The 25,080-nt window shown below is 45.3% G+C and overlaps 1 protein-coding gene across 1 annotated transcript in view; it reads left to right on the top strand.

Moving 5' to 3' along the window:
• LOC111952282 (synaptotagmin-9-like) overlaps positions 1 to 24,652 on the top strand; it is a 59,105-nt gene extending 34,453 nt beyond the window's left edge. Inside the window, exons 2-7 of the mRNA XM_023970833.2 lie at positions 77 to 440; positions 541 to 1,081; positions 15,740 to 15,860; positions 17,817 to 17,988; positions 21,873 to 22,002; positions 23,519 to 24,652. Coding sequence (XP_023826601.1) covers positions 77 to 440; positions 541 to 1,081; positions 15,740 to 15,860; positions 17,817 to 17,988; positions 21,873 to 22,002; positions 23,519 to 23,593 — 1,403 coding nt within the window. The 3' untranslated portion in view covers positions 23,594 to 24,652. The remainder of the gene's footprint in view (positions 1 to 76; positions 441 to 540; positions 1,082 to 15,739; positions 15,861 to 17,816; positions 17,989 to 21,872; positions 22,003 to 23,518) is intronic.
• Positions 24,653 to 25,080: the final 428 nt, after the last annotated feature.

Genomic DNA, 25,080 nt, shown 5'->3' with positions numbered 1-25,080 from the left:
TCTTGCTATCAATACAAAATATATCGTCCCACAGTTCCCTGCTAACTTGTTTCTCTCCCTGGGTCTGTCTATGCAGATGTGTCAGTGAGCCTGCTGTCTCTGGTGGTGACCACCTGTGGCCTAGCCCTTTTCGGGGTCTCACTTTTTGTCTCGTGGAAGCTGTGCTGGGTGCCATGGCGCGACCGTGGCCTCCCCAACGGCCTGAAGGATGGCCAGGGGGACCAGCAGCCAGTCATGATGGAGGTGGATGGGGTGGAGAATGAGTACAGTGAAGACTGTGTCAAGGAGCCTCCAGGCCTGTTAGTCCCAGAGGCAATCATGAAGATCAGCCACACATCCCCAGACATCCCCCTGGAGGCCCAATCCAAGCTCAAGGAGAACCATGTCCGCCACATCACCCGCGTGCAGCGCCAGATCACTGAGCCCACCTCCTCTGTCCGGTCAGTCCCACAACACAGAAAAAATGAACAAGTCAATTCAACTAACCATGTTGCATTGTGTCTATAGCTAATGATAACTGGTTTCTCTACCCTCTTATAGGCACAACTCCATCCGCCGCCAAATGAACCTATCCAACCCAGACTTCAACATTGGCCAGTTCCAGAGACAGGAGTCCCTGGCCACTCTGGGCCGGATCAAACCCGAGCTCTATAAGCAACGCTCTGTGGACACGGACGACGGCAGGAAGACGGACAGCTGCGGCCGCATACATTTCATCCTCAAGTTCGACTGTGACCTGGAGCAGCTCATCATCAAGATCCACAAGGCCCAGGATTTACCGGCCAAGGATTTCTCAGGAACCTCTGACCCTTACGTCAAGATCTACCTGCTCCCCGACCGCAAGACCAAGCACCAGACCAAGGTGCACCGCAAGACCCTCAACCCTGTGTTCGATGAGGTCTTCCTGTTCCCTGTGGCCTACACTGAGCTGCCCACACGCAAACTGCACTTCAGCGTCTACGACTTTGACCGCTTCTCCCGCCACGACATCATTGGCCAGGTGCAGGTGGATAACTTCCTGGACCTTGCAGACTTCCCCAGAGAGACTAAACTCTGTAGGGACATCCAGTACGTCACCTCGGTGAGCTAACCTCTATATCAGTCTCACTACAGTATCATAATATCTGCTTGGGTACGTGGACATGCAACAATAAATGCAACATTGTGACTTGAAATGAGGTAGTGAATAAGGGTACATTATCTGAGAGAGTGTAGTTGGAAGTCCCTTCAGTTCTGGTCCCTGATCATTCAACTATGTCAGTTTAGGAGTGGGACTGGAAAGAGTTAAACACTTAGAAGCATATCGGAACCAGCTCTGTCCAAACAATAAAAAAATGTGTAAAGGCCATGTAACAGCAAGGCAGGGAGGAAAATACCAAAGTCTAAGTATGTCTGTCCCCACAGAACCCCTCCACCCTGGTTTAATAAAAAAAGAAGACTAACATAAAATGATACTTAGATGGGATGAATAATACATGACCACATCAGGAAACACATGGGGTGGAGACGTACATCTGAGTTGGCAGCAGTGGCTGCTTTGACATGAGGATACAAAGCTGGAGCTCCTCCCTCCATTATTCACATGGATCCCATTAATCACTGTGAGGTGTGACATACTGAAGGTTTCACCTGTCTGATTGAATCTCACTGGACTCTCACTGGTGTCAAATCAAATCAAATCAAATTGTATTTGTCACATACACATGGTTAGCAGATGTTAATGCGAGTGTAGCGAAATGCTTGTGCTTCTAGTTCCGACAATGCCGTAATAACCAAAGAGTAATCTAACCTAACAATTTCACAACAGCTACCTTATACACACAAGTGTAAAGGGATGAAGAATATGTACATAAAGATATATGAATGAGTGATGGTACAGAACGGCATAGGCAAGATGCAGTAGATGGTATAGAGTACAGTATATACATATGAGATGAGTAATGTAGGGTATGTAAACATTATATTAAGTGGCATTGTTTAAAGTGGCTAGTGATACATTTTTTACATGTATGGCAGCAGCATCTCAATGTTAGTGGTGGCTGTTTAACAGTCTGATGGCCTTGAGATAGAAGCTGTTTTTCAGTCTCTCGGTCCCTGCTTTGATGCACCTGTACTGACCTCGCCTTCTGGGTGATAGCGGGGTGAACAGGCAGGGGCTCGGGTGGTTGTTGTCCTTGATGATCTTTATGGCCTTCCTGTGACATCGGGTGGTGTAGGTGTCCTGGAGGGCAGGTAGTTTGCCCCCGGTGATGCGTTGTGCAGACCTCACTACCCTCTGGAGAGCCTTACGGTTGTGGGCGGAGCAATTGCCGTACCAGGCGGTGATACAGCCCGACAGGATGCTCTCGATTGTGCATCTGTAAAAGTTTGTGAGTGCTTTTGGTGACAAGCTGAATTCCTTCAGCCTCCTGAGGTTGAAGAGGCGCTGCTGCGCCTTCTTCACCACGCTGTCTGTGTGGGTGGACCAATTCAGTTTGTCCGTGATGTGTACGCCGAGGAACTTAAAACTTTCTACCCTCTCCACTACTGTCCCGTCGATGTGGATAGGGGGGTGCTCCCTCTGCTGTTTCCTGAAGTCCACAATCATCTCCTTTGTTTTGGTGACGTTGAGTGTGAGGTTATTTTCCTGACACCACACTCCGAGGGCCCTCACCTCCTCCCTGTAGGCCGTCTCGTCGTTGTTGGTAATCAAGCCTACCACTGTAGTGTCGTCTGCAAACTTGATGATTGAGTTGGAGGCGTGCATGGCCACGCAGTCGTGGGTGAACAGGGAGTACAGGAGAGGGCTCAGAACGCACCCTTGTGGGGCCCCAGTGTTGAGGATCAGCGCGGTGGAGATGTTGTTACCTACCCTCACCACCTGGGGGGCGGCCCGTCAGGAAGTCCAGTACCCAGTTGCACAGGGCGAGGTCGAGACCCAGGGTCTCGAGCTTGATGACGAGTTTGGAGGGTACTATGGTGTTAAATGCTGAGCTGTAGTCGATGAACAGTATTCTCACATAGGTATTCCTCTTGTCCAGATGGGTTAGGGCAGTGTGGTTGCGACTGCGTCGTCTGTGGACCTATTGGGGCGGTAAGCAAATTGGAGTGGGTCTAGGGTGTCAGGTAGGGTGGAGGTGATATGGTCCTTGACTTGTCTCTCAAAGCACTTCATGATGATGGAAGTGAGTGCTACGGGGCGGTAGTCATTTAGCTCAGTTACCTTAGCTTTCTTGGGAACAGGAACAATGGTGGCCCTCTTGAAGCATGTGGGAACAGCAGACTGGGATAAGGATTGATTGAATATGTCCGTAAACACACCAGCCAGCTGGTCTGCGCATGCTCTGAGGATGCGGCTGGGGATGCCGTCTGGGCCTGCAGCCTTGCGAGGGTTAACCCGTTTAAATGTTTTACTCACGTCGGTGAGCAGTGAAGGAGAGTCCGCAGGTTTTGGTAGCGGGCCGTGTCAGTGGCACTGTATTGTCCTCAAAGCGAGCAAAGAAGTTGTTTAGTCTGTCTGGGAGCAAGACATCCTGGTCCGCGACGGGGCTGGTTTTCTTTTTGTAATCCGTGATTGACTGTAGACCCTGCCACATACCTCTTGTGTCTGAGCCATTGAATTGCGACTCTACTTTGTCTCTATACTGACGCTTAGCTTGTTTGATTGCCTTGCGGAGGGAATAGCTACACTGTTTGTATTCGGTCATGTTTCCAGTCACCTTGCCCTGGTTAAAAGCAGTGATTCGCGCTTTCAGTTTCGCTCAAATGCTGCCATCAATCCACGGTTTCTGGTTGGGGAATGTTTTAATAGTTGCTGTGGGTACGACATCGCCAATGCACTTGCTAATGAACTCGCTCACCGAATCAGCGTATTCGTCAATGTTGTTGTTTGACGCAATGCGGAACATATCCCAATCCCCGTGATCGAAGAAATCTTGAACCGTGGAATCAGATTGGTCGGACCAGCGTTGAACAGACCTGAGAGGGGGAGCTTCCTGTTTCAGTTTCTGTCTATAGGCTGGAAACAACAAAATGGAGTCGTGGTCAGCTTTTCCGAAAGGAGGGCAGGGGAGGGCCTTATATGCGTCGCAAAGTTAGAATAACAATGATCCAGGGTTTTACCAGCCCTGGTAGCACAATCGATATGCTGATAGAATTTAGGGAGTCTTGTTTTCAGATTAGCCTTGTTAAAATCCCCAGCTGCAATGAATGCAGCTTCAGGTCAAATAAGTCAAATAAAGTTCGTTCAGGGCCATCGATGTGTCTGCTTGGGGGGGAATATATGCGGCTGTAATTATAGTCGAAGAGAATTCTCTTGGTAGATAATGCGGTCGACATTTGATTGTGAGGAATTCTAAGTCAGGTGAACAGAAGGACTTGAGTTCCTGTATGTTGTTATGATCACACCACGTCTCGAAGTGCGTCTTCGAAGTGCGGTCCCAATAGAAGTCAGTCTCATTGGAGTCTCACTGTGGAAATAAGGACTTATGGTGTCATTGAAGGAGTGTAGGCTGTCTGCACGGGAGGACTGTAGTCTGAGTGATGTCTCAATGATATATCTCTATACTGTCTCCCCTTGAGGGCCACTTCTTTTTTAGATGTGTTCATTTTCACTTCCCATCGACATGTAGGGCTTGAGGACATCTAAACTGTGTGATTAGCCTAGTGGTTAGAGTGTTGGGCCAGTAACTCAAAGGTTGCTGGATCGAATCCCCGAGATGACATGGTAAAAATCTGTTGTTCTGCCCCTGAGCAAGGCAGTTAACCCACTGTTCCCCAGGTGCTGAAGACATAGATGTTGATTAAGGCAGCCCCTGCAACTCTCTGATTCACAGGGTTTGGGTTAAATGTGGAAGACACATTTCAGTTGAAGGTATTCAGTTGTACAACTGACTAGCTATCCCCCCTTTCCCTGATTATGTCATGCCTGCTCCCCCCTGAGGTTGCCAGGCTCCTGTCATCGTATGCACCTGTTACCATCATTATGCGCAGCTGCGCTCATTTGGACTCACCTGGACTCCCTCACTTTGTTGATTGCCCCTGTATATATGTCTGCTCCTCTGTGTTGTTCCCTGTAGTAGCGTTGTTTGTCGTGTTTATTTCCAGACGCTGTTCTTGTTCCGTTACATGTCCGTCTATATTACATGGTTCACTCCCTGTACCTGCTTCTCATCTCCTGTGTTGGGCGTTACAGATTAGGCTCAGACAATGGATAGGTCTGAAGCTAGTATTTTGTATCAAGGCTGTCAAACTTGGCGACTTCATAGGTCAGGGTTTCCAAACTCGGTCCTGGGGGCCAAACCGGGTACGAGTTTTAGTTTTTGCCCTAGCACTACACGGCTGAAACAAATAATCAAAGCTTGATGATGAGTTGGTTATTTGAATCAGCTGTGTAGTGTTAGGCAGAAAACTTGTGCCGGGGGGGGGGTTTGGGGGCTTGGACAGAATCCTAGATTTATCTGGGGATGCAACCCAGAGCATCTAGGAAACACAAGCATCACAAGCACACACACACTCATACATAGCCACACACACACACAGCCATTCTCCATCCCAGAACTGGGCCAGCCCTTCTGGGACCCAGAGCATGTGACATCACAAGTCCAACCACTAGTCCATGCATAAATCATACCTCAGCGCTAAGTTGTGTTTCAAACATCCCATATGTAACATGCAAACTGTAAACCGGCATCAAGTCTGACATTGAAGTGCTACATCTCCATAACTGAACTGTAGGACCATATGAACGGGGTCAAGAATAACCCACCATCTACTTCTTAGATAACATCAATTACAAGTCATGTAGCGTGTTTATTACATGTTTTTAACATACCTCTAAAATACAGGACAACTTCCAGGGACAGAGAGCTATACAAATACCCATACAAGTGACCAGCTCTAAATCTTTTACATGATCTCTGTAAGCTTCTACAAGCAGGTCTCAAATCCACCTTTATGAGGGTTGAATTAAACTGTTAGACAACAGAACAGAATCACTGGTGGTTTTGGCCAGCGGCATACCACCCTGCATCCAACTGCTGGCTTGCCATTGAAGCTACGCTGGGTTGGCCCTGGTTGGTCTCTGGCTGGAAGACCAGATCCTGCTGGAAGTGGAGTTGGAGAGCCAGTAGGAAGCACTCTTTCCTCTTGTCTAAAAAAAAGATCAGTGATTGGGATCATTACCCTGTGTCATTAAACGGGTGTCCTGACTCTCTGTGGTCACTAAAAATCCTATGGCACTTATCCTAAGAGTAGGGTTATAACACCGGTGTCCTGGCTAAATTCCCAATCTGGCCCTCATACCATCATGGCCACCTAGTCATCTTCAGCTTCCAATTGGCTCATTCCTCTCCCCGGTAACTACTCCCTAGGTCATTGCTGTAAATGAGTCAACTAACCTGGTAAAATAAGGGTTATGTCACGACTTCAGCCGAAGTCGGTTCCTCTCCTTGTTCGGGCGGCGCTCGGCGGTTGGCGTCGCCGGTCTACTAGCCATCACCGAGCCACTTTTAATTGTCCATTTGTTTTGTCTTTGTTTCTACACATATGTTTTTCATTCCCCTAATTATTGTTCAGGTATTTAACCCTCTGTTTCCCCCATGGTGTTGTGCGGGATTGTTTTGTGTCATGTTCGGTAATGTTGGTGACTGGTTATTTCGACGGGTGCTGTTTTTTTCCCGTGCGTAAAAGTTGATGTTCGTGTGTTTGTGTTTGGGCAAGTGTAGTGTTTTACCTTGCACCATTCATTATTCTAAGTAAAGTTACGTTGCTCCCAATTCTCTGCTCTCCTGCGCCTGACTGCATACACCAGCTACACCCACCATTATGACAGATTCAATCAAATATCCTGTCCGGGAGATAAAGGACTTGTATGGATGGATGACCTGTTCCTGTGGTATACTTTCTTTAATTAGACACAGCTTAACTTATTTATTCTAGAACTCAATAGAAGACCAATAGCCTCTTCAGGTTCACATTAATTGTCAGGCTGATATAACAAAGATTTCAAGAGCACTGTAATCTGTGTCCCTGCAACAGCAGTTGATAGTATTAATGTGAGCCAACTTGGGCGACAGGTAGCCTAGCGGTTAAGAACATTGGGCCAGTAACTGAAAAGTTGCTGGTTTGAATCCCTGAGCTGACTAGGTGAAAAATCTGTTGATGTGCCCTTGAGCAAGGCACTTAGCCATACTTGCTCGTGTAAGGAGCTCTGGATAAGAGCTTCTGCTAAATGACTAAAAAGTAAATAAAATAATTAGGTCTTTGATTAATGGGATGAGTATGTGGCTTGATCCAATGCAGCAGGTTTACTACCTAGCTCCACAATAACCACCACTGCAGCATCTGTAACGATCGTCGTATAGAGGAGAAGGAGAAGACCAAGGTGCAGCGTTGTAAGTACTCATAATTACTTTTAATGAATACGAATAATATAACAAAACAACAAAAACAATAAACAAACAGTTCTGCAAGGTGACATACACTAAACAGAAAACAACCACCCACAACTCACAATGGAAAACAGGCTACCTAAGTATGGCTCCCAATCAGAGACAACGATAGACAGCTGCCTCTGATTGGGAACCACACCAGGCCAAACACATAGAAATAGACAACCTAGACATACAACATAGAAAACCCACCCACATCACACCCTGACCAAACTAAAAATGGAAACATACAAAGCCATCTACGGTCAGGGCGTGACAGCATCATTTAATTTATTTAACTAGGCGAGTCAGTTAAGAACAAATTGTTATTTACAATGACGGCCAAACTCTCCCCTAACCCGGACGACACTGGGCCAATTGTGCGCCGCCCTATGGGACTCCTGATCACAGCCGGTTGTGATACAGCCCAGGATCGAACAAGGGCCTGTAGTGATGCCTCTAGCACTGCGATGCAGTGCCTTAGACCACTGCACCACTCGGAAGCCTCCAGTGGCGCAGCGGTCTAAGTGATGAGCACATCACATCTCCTTACGTTATGTCTTATTGATCTGCATTGTGGAAACAGACATGGGCTGAAAAGAATACTTGAGGAATGACTGATGAAGAAGGAAGGAAAGATAAAATGGGTTTACAACAATATGCCTTAACTACGGGCCAACTGCTGAGAGAGGAGCTATCACGTTTTGGTTCAAATGTCCACCTAGTCCATTGTGACTTAAGAATATTTTATTTTTCAAGATGACAACAGAGTCATTCCAAAGTCCATTATTATTACATGAGTACTACATTTATGAGTGATTGAAATGTGTTAGTTTACCCTGATTGTGTCTGTGTTCATTTAGAAGCCCAGTGAAACACATCTAAAGTGCTGAATCATGTCGTTCCACAGCTGCTGACTTACTGTCTGCTGACTTACTGTCTGCTGACTTACTGTCTGCTGACTTACTGTCTGCTGACTTACTGTCTGCTGACTTACTGTCTGGCTGACTTACTGTCTGCTGACGTAATAGGATGACATGCCAAGACATGGTCTTACACGTGCTGGCTTTTGCAAAGCCATTTTCACCTCCCTCTCTATCTCCCTCCCTCTTTGTATCCCTCTGTTTCTCTCTACAAACATGGTAGTAACACACCCTGTATGTTAAGAGGCTCTTAAAAGAGAGAGAGATCCTAGGGGGGAAGGTGAAAGATGGATAATTACACAAGATAGACTGTCAACCTTCTCTCTCAGCCATTTTGGGGGCCAGTTTAATTTCATTGAAAGAGCACAAGTGACGATAATTCCACCACTGACTTGATTTAAGTACTTCAATGAATGGAGGAGACTGTTATCCTATAGTCTGCAAATGGAAGTGGGTAATTGGATTATTTAGCCTGAGAGGGATGGGCTGCATGGTCCACCCCTAATCTCTGGTGGGAGTATGTGTGGGGAGGTTGCGTGTGTGTGTGTGTGTTGTGTGTGTGTTGTGTGTGTGTGTGTGTGGTGTGTTGGTGTGTGTGTGTGGTGTGTGTGTGGTGTGTGTGTGGTGTGTGGTGTTGTGTGTGTGTGTGTGTGTGTGTGTGTGTGTGTGCATGCGTGATTTGAACCACTTTACGACGGAGACCTCCTGCCGAGCCTTCTGAGTGACCAGGTCAGTGTAGCAAAGTGCGAACCGATGATGATGTACTGTAGGTTAGAGGTCACGTGGGTGTCTGCCCTATGTTGACAGCCTTGATAAATCAACTCATTTGTTTGATTACATTTACAGTGATTTTGGACACAGGCCAGAGAGCAGTGATAGATCGCATTAGATCTGTCATTTCAATCATCCACATAGAGGACTTATTGATGCTTGAATGGAGTGGCCAATTCTACATGTTCCACTTATACACTCCCAATCAATGTCCCAATCAATGACGTTGTCTAAAAAACAAATATCCACAACAACCACCAAAGTCATTCCTTACAGGACATGACATGATTTATAATGCACAAAGAATAGCAGGACAAGTCGCACCCATTATTAGTTCAAGTCATTAGCAACCATTAGCAACCATCTCTGTTGGAAGTGATGTGAGGTGTTTACACAGACGCTTTTAAATGGAACATCAAAGTAAGCAGCTAACTGTGTAATTGAGACATTTATAGTAACAAGGATTTTCATGTACAGAACATTAGAACAATGCAGCACATTTTTTATTATTTTTTTATTTTTTTATTTCACCTTTATTTAACCAGGTAGGCTAGTTGAGAACAAGTTCTCATTTGCAACTGCGACCTGGCCAAGATAAAGCATAGCAGTGTGAACAGACAACACAGAGTTACACATGGAGTAAACAATAAACAAGTCAATAACATGGTAGAAAAAAGAGAATCTATATACAATGTGTGCAAAAAGGCATGAGGTAGGCATAAATCGAATAATTACATATTAGCAGATTAACACTGGAGTGATAAATCATCAGATGATCATGTGCAAGAAGAGATATTGGTACTGGTGTGCAAAAGAGCAGAAAAGTAAATAAATAAAAGCAGTATGGGGGGTGAGGTAGGTAAATTGGGTGGGTAGTTTACAGATGGACTATGTACAGCTGCAGCGATCGGTTAGCTGCTCGGATAGCAGATTTTTAAAGTTGTTGAGGGAGATAAAAGTCTCCAACTTCAGAGATTTGCAATTCGTTCCAGTCGCAGGCAGCAGAGAACTGGAAGGAAAGGCGTCCAAATGAGTTTTAGCTTTAGGGATGATCAGTGAGATACACTTGGAGCGCGTGCTGCGGGTGGGTGTAGCCATCGTGACCAGTGAACTGAGATAAGGCGGCACTTTACCTAGCATAGCCTTGTAGATGACCTGGAGCCAGTGGGTCTGACGACGAACATGTAGCGGGGCCAGCCGACTAGGGGATACAGGTCGCAGTGGTGGTCGTTATAGGTGCTTTAGTAACAAAACGAATGGCACTGTGATAAACTGCATCCAGTTTGCTGAGTAGAGTGTTGGAAGCTATTTTGTAGATGACATCGCCGAAGTCGAGTCGGCAGGATAGTCAGTTTTTACTAGGGTAAGTTTGGCGGCGTGAGTGAAGGAGGCTTTGTTGCGGAATAGAAAGCCGATTCTTGATTTGATTTGATTGGAGATGTTTGATATGAGTCTGGAAGGAGAGTTTGCGTCTAGCCAGACACCTAGGTACTTATAGATGTCCACTATTCTAGGTCGGAACCGTCCAGGGTGGTGATGCTAGTCGGGCGTGCGGGTGCAGGCAGCGAACGGTTGAAAAGCATGCATTTGGTTTTACTAGTGTTTAAGAGCAGTTGGAGGCCACGGAAGGAGTGTTGTATGGCATTGAAGCTCGTTTGGAGGTTAGATAGCACAGTGTCCAAGGAAGGGCGGAAGTATATAGAATGGTGTCGTCTGCGTAGAGGTGGATCAGGGAATCGCCCGCAGCAAGAGAACATCATTGATGTATACAGAGAAAAGAGTCGGCCCGAGAATTGAACCCTGTGGTACCCCCATAGAGACTGCCAGAGGACCGGACAACATGCCCTCCGATTGACACACTGAACTCTGTCTGCAAAGTAGTTGGTGACCAGGCAAGGCAGTCATTAGAAAAAACCGAGGCTACTGAGTCTGCCGATAAGAATTGGTGATTGACAGAGTCGAAAGCCTTGGCCAGGTCGATGAAGACGGCTGCACAGTAATGTCTTTTATCGATGCGGTTATGATGTCGTTTAGTACCTGAGCGTGGCTGAGGTGCATCCGTGACCGGCTCGGAAACCGGATTGCACAGCGGAGAAGGTACGTGTGGGATTCGAGATGGTCAGTGATCTGTTTGTTGACTTGGCTTTCGAAGACCTTAGATAGGCAGGCAGGATGGATATAGGTCTGTAACAGTTTGGGTCCAGGGTGTCTCCCCTTTGAAGAGGGGATGACCGCGGCAGCTTTCCAATCCTTGGGGATCTCAGATGATACGAAGGAGAGGTTGAACAGGCTGGTAATAGGGGGTGCGACAATGGCGGCGGACAGTTCAGAAATAGGGGGTCCAAATTGTCAAGCCCAGCTGATTTGTATGGGTCCAGGTTTCCAGCTCTTTCAGAACATCTGCATCTGGATTTGGGTAAAGGAGAAGCTGGGGAGGCTTGGGCGAGTAGCAGCGGGGGGGCGGGGCTGTTGGCCAAGGTTTGAGTCGCCAGGAAGAAGGCATGGCCAGCCATTGAGAAATGCTTGTTGAAGTCTTCGATTATCACGGATTTATCGGTGGTGACCGTGTTACCTAGCCTCAGTGCAGGGGGCAGCTGGGAGGAGGTGCTCTTGTTCTCCATGGACTTTACAGTATCCCAGAACTTTTTGGAGTTAGAGCTACAGGATGCGAATTTCTGCTTGAAAAAGCTGGCCTTTGCTTTCCTGACTGACTGCGTGTATTGGTTCCTGACTTCCCTGAACAGTGCATATCGCGGGGGCTCTTCGATGCTATTGCAGTTCGCCACAGGATGTTTTTGTGCTGGTCGAGGGCAGTCAGGTCTGGAGTGAACCAAGGTATATCTGTTCTTGGTTCTGCATTTTTTGAACGGAGCATGCTGTCTAATATGGTGAGGAAGTAACATTTAAAGAATGACCAGGCATCCTCAACTGACGGATGAGGTCAATATCCTTCCAGGGTACCCGGGCCAGGTCGATTAGAAAGGCCTGCTCGCAGAAGTGTTTTAGGGAGCGTTTGACAGTGATGAGGGTGGTCGTTTGACCGCAGACCTGTGGCGGATACAGCAATGAGGCCAAGTGATCGCTGAGATCTTGATTGAAGACAGCAGAGGTGTATTTGGAGGGCAGGTTGGTCAGGATAATGTCTATTAGGGTGCCCATGTTTACGGATTTAGGGTTGTACCTGGTGGGTTCCTTGATGATTTGTGTGAGATTGAGGGCATCAAGCTTGGATTGTAGGACTGCCGGGGTGTTAAGCATATCCCAGTTTAGGTCACCTAACAGAACAAACTCTGAAGCTACATCACAGCATGTGTTGTTATTCTTAAACGTTAGTATTAACTTTGGAGTCTATTTGGGCTCTATTCATACAGAAAAACATTTTCCAATTCAGGTTCATGGTCGTTGTGAGTTAGCAGTGAGCACAAATGTAGCTGTGATTGCATTTCAATATACAGTGCCTTCGGAAAGTATTCAGACCCCTTGACTTTATCTACATTTTGTTAGGTCATAGCCTTGTTCTAAAATGGATTTCAAAAAATAATCTCATCAATCTATACACTATACACCGTCATGCCAAAGCGAAAACAGGTTTAGAAATATTAGCAAATGTCTGAAGAAAACCCCCGGGTAATATCACATTTACATTCAGACCCTTTTGTCAGTACTTTGGTGAAGTACCTTTGTCAGCAATTACAGCGTCGAGTCTTTTTGGGTATGATGCTTCAAGCTAGGCAAGATCTTTATTTGGGGAGTTTCTCCCATTCTTCTCTGCAGATCCTCTCAAGCTCTGTCAGGTTGAATGGGGACCAATGCTGCACAGCTATTTTCAGGTCTTTCCAGAGATGTTTGATCGAGTCCAAGTCCGGGCTCTGGCTCGGCCACTTAAAGACATTCAGAGAATTGTCCCGAAGCCACTCCTGCGTTGTCTTGGCTGTGTGCTTAGGGTCGTTGTCATGTTGGAAGGAAAACGTTTGCCCCAGTCTGAGGTCCTGAGCGCTCTGGAGTAGGTTTTCATCAAGGTTCTCTCTCTACTTTGCTCCGGTCATCATTGCCTCGATCCTGACAAGTCTCCCAGTCCCTGCCACTGAAAAACACCCCCACAGCATGATGCTGCGACCACCATACTTAACTGAATGGATGGTGACAGGTTTCCTCCAGATGTGACGCTTGGCATTCAGGTCAAAGAGTTGAATCTTGGTTTCACCAGACCAGAGAATCTTGTTTCCCACGGGCTGAGAGTCTTTAGATGCCCTTTGGCAAACTCCAAGTGGGCTGTCATGTGTCTTTTACTGAGGAGTGGATTCTGTCTGGCCACTCTACCATAAATGCCTGATTGGTGGTGTGCTGCCAAGTTTCTTGTCCTTCTGGAAGGTTCTCCCATCTCCACAGAGAAACGCTAGAGCTCTGTTAGTGTGACCATCGGGTTCTTGGTCACCTCCCTGACCAAGGCCCTTCTCCACTGATTGCTCAGTTTAGCCATGCGGCCAGCTCTAGGAAAGGTCTTAGTGCTTCCAAACTTCTTCCATTTAAGAATGATGGAGTTCACTGTGTTCTTGCGGACCTTCAATGCTGCAGCAATTTTTTGGTACCCTTCCCGAGATCTGTGCCTCAACACAATCCTGTCTCGGAGCTCTAAGTACAATTATTTTGACCTCATGGCTTGGTTTTGCTCTGACATGCACTGTCAACTGGGACCTTATATAAACAGGTGTGTGCTTTTACAAATCATGCGCAATCAATTGAATTTACCGCAGGTGGACTCCAATCACGTTGTAGAAACATCTCAAGGATGGTCAATGGAAACAGGATGCACCTGAGCACCCATTTTATAAATTTGCTTTTTGCTTTGTCATTATGGGGTATTGTGTGTAGATTGGTGAGGATTTTTATTTTATTCATCAATTTAGAATAAGGCTGTAACGTAGCAAAATGTGAATAAAGTCAAGGGATCTGAATACATTACGAAGGCACTGTATTCAAACTTCATTAATAACTTCATCATTGAACATATCCCCCTAGTAAAACCCAACCCACAGAGAGCACAGTCACTGTGGGGCCCCCAACCCAGGATATGAACACGTCATAACCTAGGGGGGGACAACTCTGGTACACCTCTGCTATTTGGAGAACTAAAACCTGTTGCCACTATTGACAATGTGCTTGTCAAAGCCATAGCAGCTAGGCAGAAAGGCCTGATAGCCCTGGCAAGCTCCAGCAGGGTGTGAGCTAGATAGCTTCTCGGGGAGGCTGTGTCTGTGTGAGACTGGGACTGACCACTGACCAGGCTGGTGACCAAGCCAGACCTGATAATGAGCGGTTCTCTGTGGAGAGCTGAACTGACCTTTCCTGCTGAAGCAGAATACTGGGGCTTCCCACTGAGCCCAGGGGCCTGCCAATGGGAACTTTCACACAGGGAGAATGATCTGTTATAACAGGCCCATACAGCTCAGGGCTGAGGAGCACACACACGGCCATGCACACGCACACGCACACGCACACGTACACGCACACGCACACGCACACAAAGACTAATTCAGATGTCAGGCTAGTGTCAGCCAAGCCTGGAGATGCTGCTTATTTACAGTAGGTTCCCAGCTTCTAAAACCAGGGGCTTTGACCAAGTTTATGGTCCGGTAGTCTGCATCTTAACTATGTTTGGTGTTTCCTGCTCCTACCTCAAGCTGAGAGAAACATACAGTGGTAACAGGTTTGTCAGGGTTACATTACAATGTGAGGTGCATGCCTCAACTTGAGGTGAGACTCGTAGCCTTCATAATCCATGCCGGTAACTAACCTTGTGAGTGACGCTTGTGTCTAACGAACACATCACTCTCTCATGCTATTTTCAGAGGTGATAATTGGAGCGCTTCTCTTCCTGTTCACTTACATACGCCTTGCCGTAGCCAGCAAAAACCAGCAACAATTACCCTAGTGATTATTACATTGGTTGCAGTAACTTCAATCACCTCAGTCGTTCTACAAACACACAGCCTATTACAGTAGTTATACAATTAGCCGCTACACATTTACGCACATAAACTCAGCACCGGGATTCAAAACTATAATTTAATACGTACAGAGGGATCTGTTAGCAGAACAAAATATTTTATTAACAAAAGGTAAACAAATCCGTTGGCTTTACAGAACTGTTATTTTGATTGTTGCAATTTTACAGCTAATTCCCTGAAATTCTACACATTTTGTCATGTCTTATGCGATGTTAATATGATATCTGATTGAGAGAAACTAATCAAATCAGTGGGGGCCCCCTGGAGCTCAGGGCCTCTGGTCACGTGCTCTGCGTGCCCGGTCAGTAATTCAGCAAGTGTAGATAGCTGGCTAGTCTAAGTACACTAAGCAGTACCAATCTTTCTTTTTTTATTGACATGGGTTATTTGAGTGATTGTCAATGAGTGATATATAACAAGATGAAAACTGCTGATGCATAACCAAGCTTAGAAATTGCACGTTGTGCATTCTATTATTCTAACTCTCAACAGTAAGTTGAGGTCCCGACTGTTCACATAGTCCACTGTAAACCAGCGGAATCCCTAACAGCGAAGCCAGAGCTATATGGTGACATCGTGAGACATTCAGTTACTAACCAATTTCACTGATGTTTTTGTTGCTTTGTAGGACAATGTGGACTTGGGGGATCTCATGTTCTCCCTGTGTTACCTACCAACGGCTGGAAGGCTAACCATCACAATGATCAAGGCTAGGAACCTCAAAGCCATGGACATCACTGGAGCCTCAGGTAGGGGGTCTTTAATGTGGGGACTGGGGTACAAATGTGATGTTGATTCTGCTTAGTCATCACTGGATGGATAAATTATATGACAGACTAGTATATGAAATGGAATGGTAATTTTAATAATATGGCCCAATAAGTAGAAGCCATGACAAAACATATCAATGGAGCATAAGTATTGAGGCCATGTGTGCGTCCGAAATGGCACCCTATTCCCTATACAGTTGAAGTCGGAAGTTTACATACACTTAGGTTGGAGTCATGAAAACTCATTTTTCAACCACTTCACAAATTTCTTGTTAACAAACTATAGTTTTGGCAAGTCGGTTAGGACATCTACTTTGTGCATGACACAAGTAATTGTTCCAACAATTGTTTACAGACAGATTATTTCACTTATATTTCACTGTATCACAATTCCAGTGGGTCAGAAGTTTACATACACTAAGTTGATTGTGCCTTTAAACAGCTTGGAAAATTCCAGAAAATTATGTCATGGCTTTAGAAGCTTCTGATAGGCTAATTGACATAATTTGAGTCAATTGGAAGTGTAACTGTGGATGTATTTCAAGGCCTACCTTCACACTCAGTGCCTCTTTGCTTGACATCATGGGGAAATCAAAAGAAATCAGCCAAGACCTCAGAAAACAAATTGTAGACCTCCAAGTCTGGTTCATCCTTGGGAGCAATTTCCAAACGCCTGAAGGTACCACGTTCATCTGTACAAACAATAGTACGCAAGTATAAACACCATGGAACCACGCAGCCGTTATACCGCTCAGGAAGGAAACTCGTTCCTTCTCCTAGAGATGAACGTACTTTGGTGCGAAAAGTGCAAATCAATCCCAGAACAACAGCAAATTACCTTGTGAAGATGCTGGAGGAAACAGGTACAAAAGTATCTATATCCACAGTAAAACGAGTCATATATCAACATAACTTGAAAGGCAAGGAAAAAGTTGAAAGGCAAGGAAAAAGCCACTGCTCCAAAACCGCCATTAAAAAGCCACACTACGGTTTGCAACTGCACATGGGGACAAAGATCGTACTTTTTGGAGAAATGTGGTCTGCTCTGGTCTGATGAAACAAAAATAGAACTGTTTGGCCATAATGACCATCGTTGTGTTTGGAGGAAAAAGGGGGAGGCTTGCAAGCCGAAGAACACCATCCCAACCGTGAGCACGGGGGTGGCAGCATCATGTTGTGGGGGGTGCTTTGCTGCAGGAGGGACTGGTGCACTTCACAAATTAGATGGCATCATAAGGAAGTAAAATTATGTGGATATATTGAAGCAACATCTCAAGACATCAGCCAGGAAGTTCAAGCTTGGTTCCAAATGGGTCTTCCAAATGGACAATGACCCCAAGTATACTTCCAAAGTTGTGGCAAAATGGCTTCAAGACAACAAAGTCAAGGTATTGGAGTGGCCATCACAAAGCCCTGACCTCAAACCTATAGAAAATTTGTGGGCAGAACTGAAGAAGCAATGAGGCCTACAAACCTGACTCAGTTACACCATCTCTGTCAGGAGGAATGGGCCACAATTCACCCATCTTATTGTGGGAAGCTTGTGGAAGGCTACCCGAAACGTTTGACCCAAGTTAAACAATGTAAAGGCAATGCTACCAAATACTAATTGAGTGTATGTAATCTTCTGACCCACTGAGAATGTGATGAAAGCAATAAAAGCTGAAATAAATAATTCTCTCCACTATTATTCTGACATTTCACATTCGTTAAATAAAGTGGTGATCCTAACTGACCTAAGACAGAGAATTTTTACTAGGATTAAATGTCAGGAATTGTGAAAAACTGAGTTTAAATGTATTTGGCTAAGGTGTATGTAAACTTCCGACTTCAACTGTATACTGCACTACTTTTGACCAGAAGCCTGTGTGGATGCATCCCATGTGTTACTCCGTGGGTTTACCTGGGTTCACACTGTGTCCCAACTCTCTCTAGATCCATATGTGAAGGTGTCTTTGATGTGTGAGGGACGGAGATTGAAGAAGAGGAAAACATCCACCAAGCGAAACACTCTGAATCCAGTCTACAACGAAGCCATAGTATTTGATGTCCCTCCTGAGAACATTGATCAGATCAGTCTCCTAATAGCAGTGATGGACTACGATCGGTAAATACATTTTGTTTCGCAACGCTTTTTATGAACTGAACTTCCTATCATTATGACAGCAGTTTAGTTTTTTTATTCAGAAAATAGCTTGCAAGGTTGTGGTGACTATGATGCACTGAAAAGGACTCCGATACCATGCTTTTGAGTGGACAGTATCTTTGCTGTATACAAATCAAATAACATATTATTTGTCACTTACGATTGTTTAGCAGACGTTATTGCGGGTGTAGCGAAATGATTGTGTTTCCAGCTCTAGTGCAGTAATATCTAACAGTAATATCAAACAATTTCACAACAATACACACAAATCTAAAGTAAAGGAATGGAATTACGAATAAATATTTGGGCAAGCAATGTCAGAGTGGCATTGGCTAAGATACAGTAAAATAGGATAGAATACAGTATATACATATGAGATGAGTAATGTAAAATATGTAAACATTATTAAAGTGAATAGTGTTCCATTATTAAAGTGGCCAGTGATTCCAAGTCTATGTGTAACGCGTGGGTGCAGGAATCAGGCGCAGAGAGCGGAAGGTTAGGACAAACGTATTTAATCCTGGTACTGACACGGTCACGTCAACACACTAGGCGCATAAAACCCAGATCGGCCCAAACCAGGACCCACGACAGTACGGCGTAAATACAACAAAATACAATCCACCACAACCTAACAGAAGGAACAAGCCCGCACAACAGCAAGCGGGCATTGCCAGCTTAAATAGCCCTAATTACAACTAAACAAGGAACAGGTGAAAACAGTAAGACTCAACCAACCGAACAGGGAAAAAGGGATCGGTGGCAGCTAGTAGACCGGTGACGACGACCGCCGAGCACCGCCCGAACAGGAAGAGGAACCGCCTTCGGTGGGATTCGTGACAGATGTATATAGGGCAGCAGCCTCTAATGTGCAAGGATGGCTATTTAACAGAATTTAACAGTCTGATGGCCTTGAGATAGAAGCTGTTTTTCAGTCTCTCGGTCCCAGCTTTGATGCACCTGTACTGACCTTGCCTTATGGATGATAGCGGGGTGAACAGGCAGTGGCTCGGGTGGTTGTTGTCCTTGATAATATTTTTGGCATTCCTGTGACATTGGGTGCTGTGGGTGTCCTGGAGGGCAGGTAGTTTGCCCCCGGTGATGTGTTGGACAGACCGCACCACCCTCTGGAGAACCCTGCGGTTGTGGGCGGTGCAGTTGCCGTACCAGGCAGTGATACAGCCCGACAGGATGCTCTCAATTGTGCATCTGTAAAAGTTTGTGAGGGTTTTAGGTGCCAAGACAAATTTCTTCAGCCTCCTGAGGTTGAAGATGCGCTGTTGCGCCTTCTCCACAACACTGTCTGTGTGGGTGGACCATTTCAGTTTGTAAGTGATATGTACGCCAAGAAACTTGAAGCTTTCCACCTTCTCCACGGTTGTCCCATCGATATGGATAGGGGGATGCCCCTTCTGCTGTTTCCTGAAGTCCACAATTAGCTCCTTTGGTTTGTTGACGTTGGTTGAGAGGTTATTTTCCTTGCACCACACTCCCAGGGCCCTCACCTCCTCCCTGTCTCATCATTGTTGGTAATCGGGCGTCTGCGAACTTGATGATTGAGTTGGAGGCATGCGTGGCCACTCAGTCATTGGTGAATAGGGAGTACAAGAGGGGGCTGAGCACGCATCCCTGTGGGGCCCCAGTGTTGAGTATCAGCGAAGTGGAGGTGTTTTTTCCTACCTTCACCACCTGCCCGTCAGAAAATCCAGGACCCAGTTGCACAGGGTGGGGTTCAGACCGAGCCTCAAGATAATGATGAGCTTGGAGGGTACTATGGTGTTGAATGCTGAGCTGTAGTCAATGAACAGCATTCTTACATAGGTATTCCTCTTGTCCAGATGGGTTAGGGCAGTGTGCAGTGCGATGGCGATTGCATCGTCTTTGGATCTATTGGGGCGGTAAGCAAATTGAAGTGAGTGTCAGGTAAGATAGAGATGATATGATCCTTGACTAGTATCTCAAAGCACTTCATGATGACAGAAGTGAGTGTTACGGGGCGATAGTCATTTAGTTCAGTTACCTTTGCTTTCTTGGGAAGATGAACAATGGTGGACATCTTGAAGCATGTGGGGACAGTAGACTGGGATAGGGAGAGATTGAATATGTCCGTAAACACTCCAGCCAGCTGGTCTGTTGATGCTCTGGCTAGGGATGCCGTCTGGCCGGCAGCCTTGCGAGGGTTAAGATGCTTAGATGTCTTACTCACGTCGGCCACAGAGAAGGTGAGCTCCCAGTCCTTGGTAGCAGGCCGCTTTGGTGGCACTGTGTTATCCTCAAAGCGGGCGAAGAAGGTATTTAGCTTGTCTGGAAGAAACACGTCGGTGTCCGCGACTTGGCAGGTTTTCCCTTTGTAGTTCGTGATTGTCTGTAGACCCTGCCACATAGGTCTCGTGTCTGAGCCGTTGAATTGCCTGTTTGATTGCCTTATGGAGGGAATAACGACACTGTTTGTATTCGGCCGTATTCCCAGTCACCTTGCCATGTTGAAACGCGACGGTTTGCGCTTTCAGTTTTGCGCGAATGCTGCCATCTATCCACGGCTTCTGGTTAGGGTAGGTTTTAATAGTCACAGTGGGTACAACATCTCCTATACACTTCCTGATGAACTCAGTCACCGTATCAGTGTAAACGTCGATAATATTCTCGAAGGCTACCCGGAACATATCCCAGTCCGCGTGATCAAAACAATCTTGAAGCGTGGATTCCGATTGGTCAGACCAGCTTTGAATAGTCCTTAGCACAGGTACTTCCTGTTTGAGTTTCTGCCTATAGGAAGGAAGGAGCAAAATGAGGAGTCATGATCAGATTTGCTGAAAGGGAGGCGGGGGAGGGCCTTATAGGTATCCAGAAGTTGGAGTAGCAGTGGTCGATTGTTTTAGCAACGTGAGTACTACAGTCAATGTGTTGATAGAACTTCGGCAGCCTTTTCCTCAAATTTGCTTTCTTAAAATCCTCAGCTACAATAAATGTGGCCTCAGGATATGTGGTTTCCAGTTTGCATAAAGTCCAGTTAGGTTCTTTGAGGCCGTTTGGGTATCGGCTTGAGGGGGATATACACGGCTGGACTATAACCGAAGAGAATTCTCTTGGGAGATAAAACGGTCGCATTTGATTGTGAGGTATTCTAGGTCGGGTGAACAAAAAGACTTGAGTTCCTGTATGTTATCACAATCACACCAAAAGTCGTTAATGATGAAACATACACCCCCACCCTTCTTTTCCGGAGAGATATTTATTCCTTTCTGCGCCAATGAACTGAGAACCCAACTGGCTGGACGGACTCAAGACAGTATATCCCTAGAGAGCAATGTTTCCGTGAAACAGAGTATGTTACAATTCCTGATGTCTCTCTGGAAGAGATCCTTGCCCTGAGCTCGTCAACTTTATTATCCTGTTTCCTCCCCTATACAAGCACATAGCTGAGACTCCCTAAGTGTAACATGTTTTAGTTGATCATTGGCCTGGAAAGCAGCTGCATTCAAGAGAGGAGGAAACAACATTACAAAACAAAAATACTGATGAACAAGCACAGACCACAGAGTACAGACTCTTTTCCTCCTTATGCTGTCAGAGTAAATATTTGAGGAGTTAAAAATAATCGTGCCGAACATCACTATAATAATTACACGAACGGAACACGATGTTGGACAGAAAATGCACTAGGAGTATGCCACAACTGCAGGGCTTCTAAATCTATCGTGTAAGACAAGTGGACTACCTATTAAATGGAGACGTGTAGAGGTGCAAAATCAACATGGTTTTAATCAAAACAACATGAACATGAGTGCATTTATGGCAACAAAAAGGTTTTAAAATGACCATATGTTTGTTCCCCCCTCTCACAGTGTAGGTCACAATGAGGTCATTGGAGTGTGTAGGGTGGGCAATGAGGCGGAGAGCCTGGGCCGAGACCATTGGAATGAGATTGCTGTCATACCCCGCAAGCCCATCGCGCACTGGCACCCCCTGGTAGAGGTATGTCGTGTGTTGGTGTGTGTGTGTGTGTGTTGTGTGTGTGTGTGTGTGTGTGTGTGTGTGTGTGTGTGTTTGTGTGTGTGTGTGTGTGTGTGGTGTGTGTGTGTGTGTGTGTGACTTGCTGCTGTGCCTGTTGATGTCGTGTTGTCTGTGTGTCTGTGTGTCTGTGTGCCAGTCCATTCATCCATCTGTCTGTCCCTCCCTCCGTCTTTCTATGTGAGTCAACACATAAAGTGATGGAAGAAGAAAGACTGTCAAAGCTTTATCCTTGACATTATGACCAAACATCTCAAGTGTAAGTAGACAGCAAGTGGTAGAGCTCTACTTCTCTAGCTTGTATAGGGACAATAAAACACAAGCAGGATTACATAAAACAAATGTCTGCTTGACTTGTTTTTGTGCCATCATCAGAACAATCCATTCCTGCAGTGGGAGAGGAGGGGAGAAGGCGGCTTTATTGCTATTTAAAAACACTACTCCTCCATCCTCATTAATGGACGCCAGAAATAGATCAACATTTATTTGGAGTTGTTGACACAAAATCTATTCATATTCATCTGAGAGGTTAAAAGCAGAAATTGGAACAGTAATGTTGCCTACACAGTGGTATAACTGAAGTGCTTGTCATTGGATATCATTGTAGCTGCACAGTCAGAAGCCCTGGGGTGTATTCACTTGGAACCAAACAGAGCCAAACAAAAGCAAACAGAATCAAACGGAATGATATGGGGAGGGACCTTCCTGAATTTGTCCAATATAAACTTTTTGCGAGTAAACGGTTGCCATTGTAAAATGTTTTGCAACTGTTTGCCACGGTCTTCGTCTAATGAATACAACCCTGTTCCTCCTATTAAGCTGAAGAAGACACACACACACTTGACTTTTCATTATTTTCGCTCGCATCTTTTCATGGATTGGTGTTTTGAAATCTTAGTGCAAGACTCGCTGACCCTCAAGGCCACAGACAGTTCTCATCAATAATTCACATCCCGGGCCACTTGAGCCAAGGTTGTGCTCCCGCTACACAGAACCGCTAAAACAGCCCTTTAAACTGTGCTTACATCTCTCTTTCGCTCCCTGTCTTCCCCTGGGCTGCTTTTTCTGGCTGTTAAATTCCATCTAGGAGGAAAATAAAAAAGGGCAAAAAATAAAAATGTTTGGTATTTCCTACTGATTTTGTGTTTCTTGAAAGTAGGACAATGTATTTAGAGTATGTTTCTTATTAAACGGAGAAGGAATTTCGGAGACACAGTGCGGTGACAATGATTTTCAGACAGAGGCACGACAGAACCCACAGGGGGTCTACACACACCAAGGCCATTTTTTGTGTAAAATGAATTAAAACTACAGAGTGCATTGTGACTTCAGCCTCACAGTCTCTATTTACCGAAATTAGATTTCACCTCCGACTCTTTCCCTCTTTGTGCAATTCAGCTGTCAAATTGTATTCCCTTACCTGATATAACCTGGTTATGCTCATCTCTCTGACTGTGTTTCCTCTCGGTGTGTTCTCTAGTGGATGGGTCAGGGAACTGCAGGTGAAAGCCAGGGCGGTTCCACCAACTCTCTGAAGACTCCTCCGTCACCATAAAGAGAACACAGGGTGGTGAAGGAGAGGAACAGCAGAGACCCCAAGCATCAAGAGAGGAGGAGAGATCAGTATGCTAGTAATGGTAGATGTTACACGTGGTTTCCCCAACATAGATTAAGCTTAGTGCTGAACTAAAAAGCATGCTCAATAGAATATCCATTTGAAAGTGCTTACTGATCCAGGACAGGCTTAAAACTTCTTCAGGATTGGTGGGTCCCCTGCAGGACGGTTGAGCTAACGTAGGCTAATGTGATTAGCATGAGGTTGTAAGTAACAAGAACATTTCCCAGGACATAGACATAGCTGATATTGGCAGAAAGCTTGAATTCTTGTTAATCTAACTGCACTGTCCAATTTACAGTAGCTATTACAGTGAAAGAGTACCATGCTATTGTTTGAGGAGAGTGCACAGTTTTGAACATGAAAAGTTATTAATAAACAAATTAGGCTCATTTGGGCAGTCTGGTACAACATTTTGAACAGAAATGCAATGGTTCATTGGATCAGTCTAAAACTTTGCCCATACACTGCTGCCATATAGTGGCCAAAATTTAAATTCCACCTGGGCTGGAATAATTTCTCTTGCATTTCAAAGATGATAGTACAAAAAAAAAAAAATATATATATATTTTTTTCTTTGTATTATGTTTTACCAGATCTAATGTGTTATATTCTCCTACATTCCTTTCACATTTCCACAAAAAAGTGTTTCCTTTCAAATGGCACCAAGAATATATGTTTAGTCAACTGCATGTCCAGTGGCCATTCATTAGTACTATTTGTTTAAAAAACTACAGAAATCTAAAAAGTGTTAAAGTTTCAGTTGGGAGGTAATAGTATAGTCTTGTTTATGTCTTGTTTAATAACACATTGTTACAATTAATTGATCTTTGTTATTTGGGTACAGTGCATGGTTCTTTGTGCGTAATATTGCTCTTTGGTTGATTACTTTGTGAGATACTAACATACTGTAAACATAAAATGTACCATGAAACTAAGACCTAGTATGTAAATTGTCCATTCAGATGTTACTAAATAAATATTTCTATTATAAATTTACCACACAAAGACAGATGGGTGATTTTATGATCTCAAGAGTGAATTTCTGTGTCAGGAAGAAGAGAGAAGCCTTAGAGCCTGTCCTCGACACCTTTCACCACAAAGACGCTCTCTTCACACCTGCAGTGACAAGTCCCCAACAGGCCACAGACACACACGACAGATGCCGAGCCCTGCACCAAACCAGTTGACGGCCTAACAAACAGCAACGAGGTTGCAGCAGGATGATAAAATATCAAAACTGATGAGATGTGATTGACAGACAGTGGGGAGTGCTCCAATCAGAGTGTGTCTGAGCTGCACACTGGGCTGCTGATGGGAACACAACACAGGAACAGAGACAGATCCATCTGCAGTGCTGGAGCCAGGTTTCGAATCAGTCCCCTCCCTCAGTGAAATCACACCCAGCACTGTGCAGTCTGCAGGTA

This window comes from Salvelinus sp. IW2-2015, linkage group LG26 (assembly GCF_002910315.2).
Source record: "Salvelinus sp. IW2-2015 linkage group LG26, ASM291031v2, whole genome shotgun sequence".
NCBI classification, from domain to species: Eukaryota; Metazoa; Chordata; class Actinopteri; order Salmoniformes; family Salmonidae; genus Salvelinus; species Salvelinus sp. IW2-2015.
This window is presented reverse-complemented; position numbering and strand designations above follow the sequence as displayed.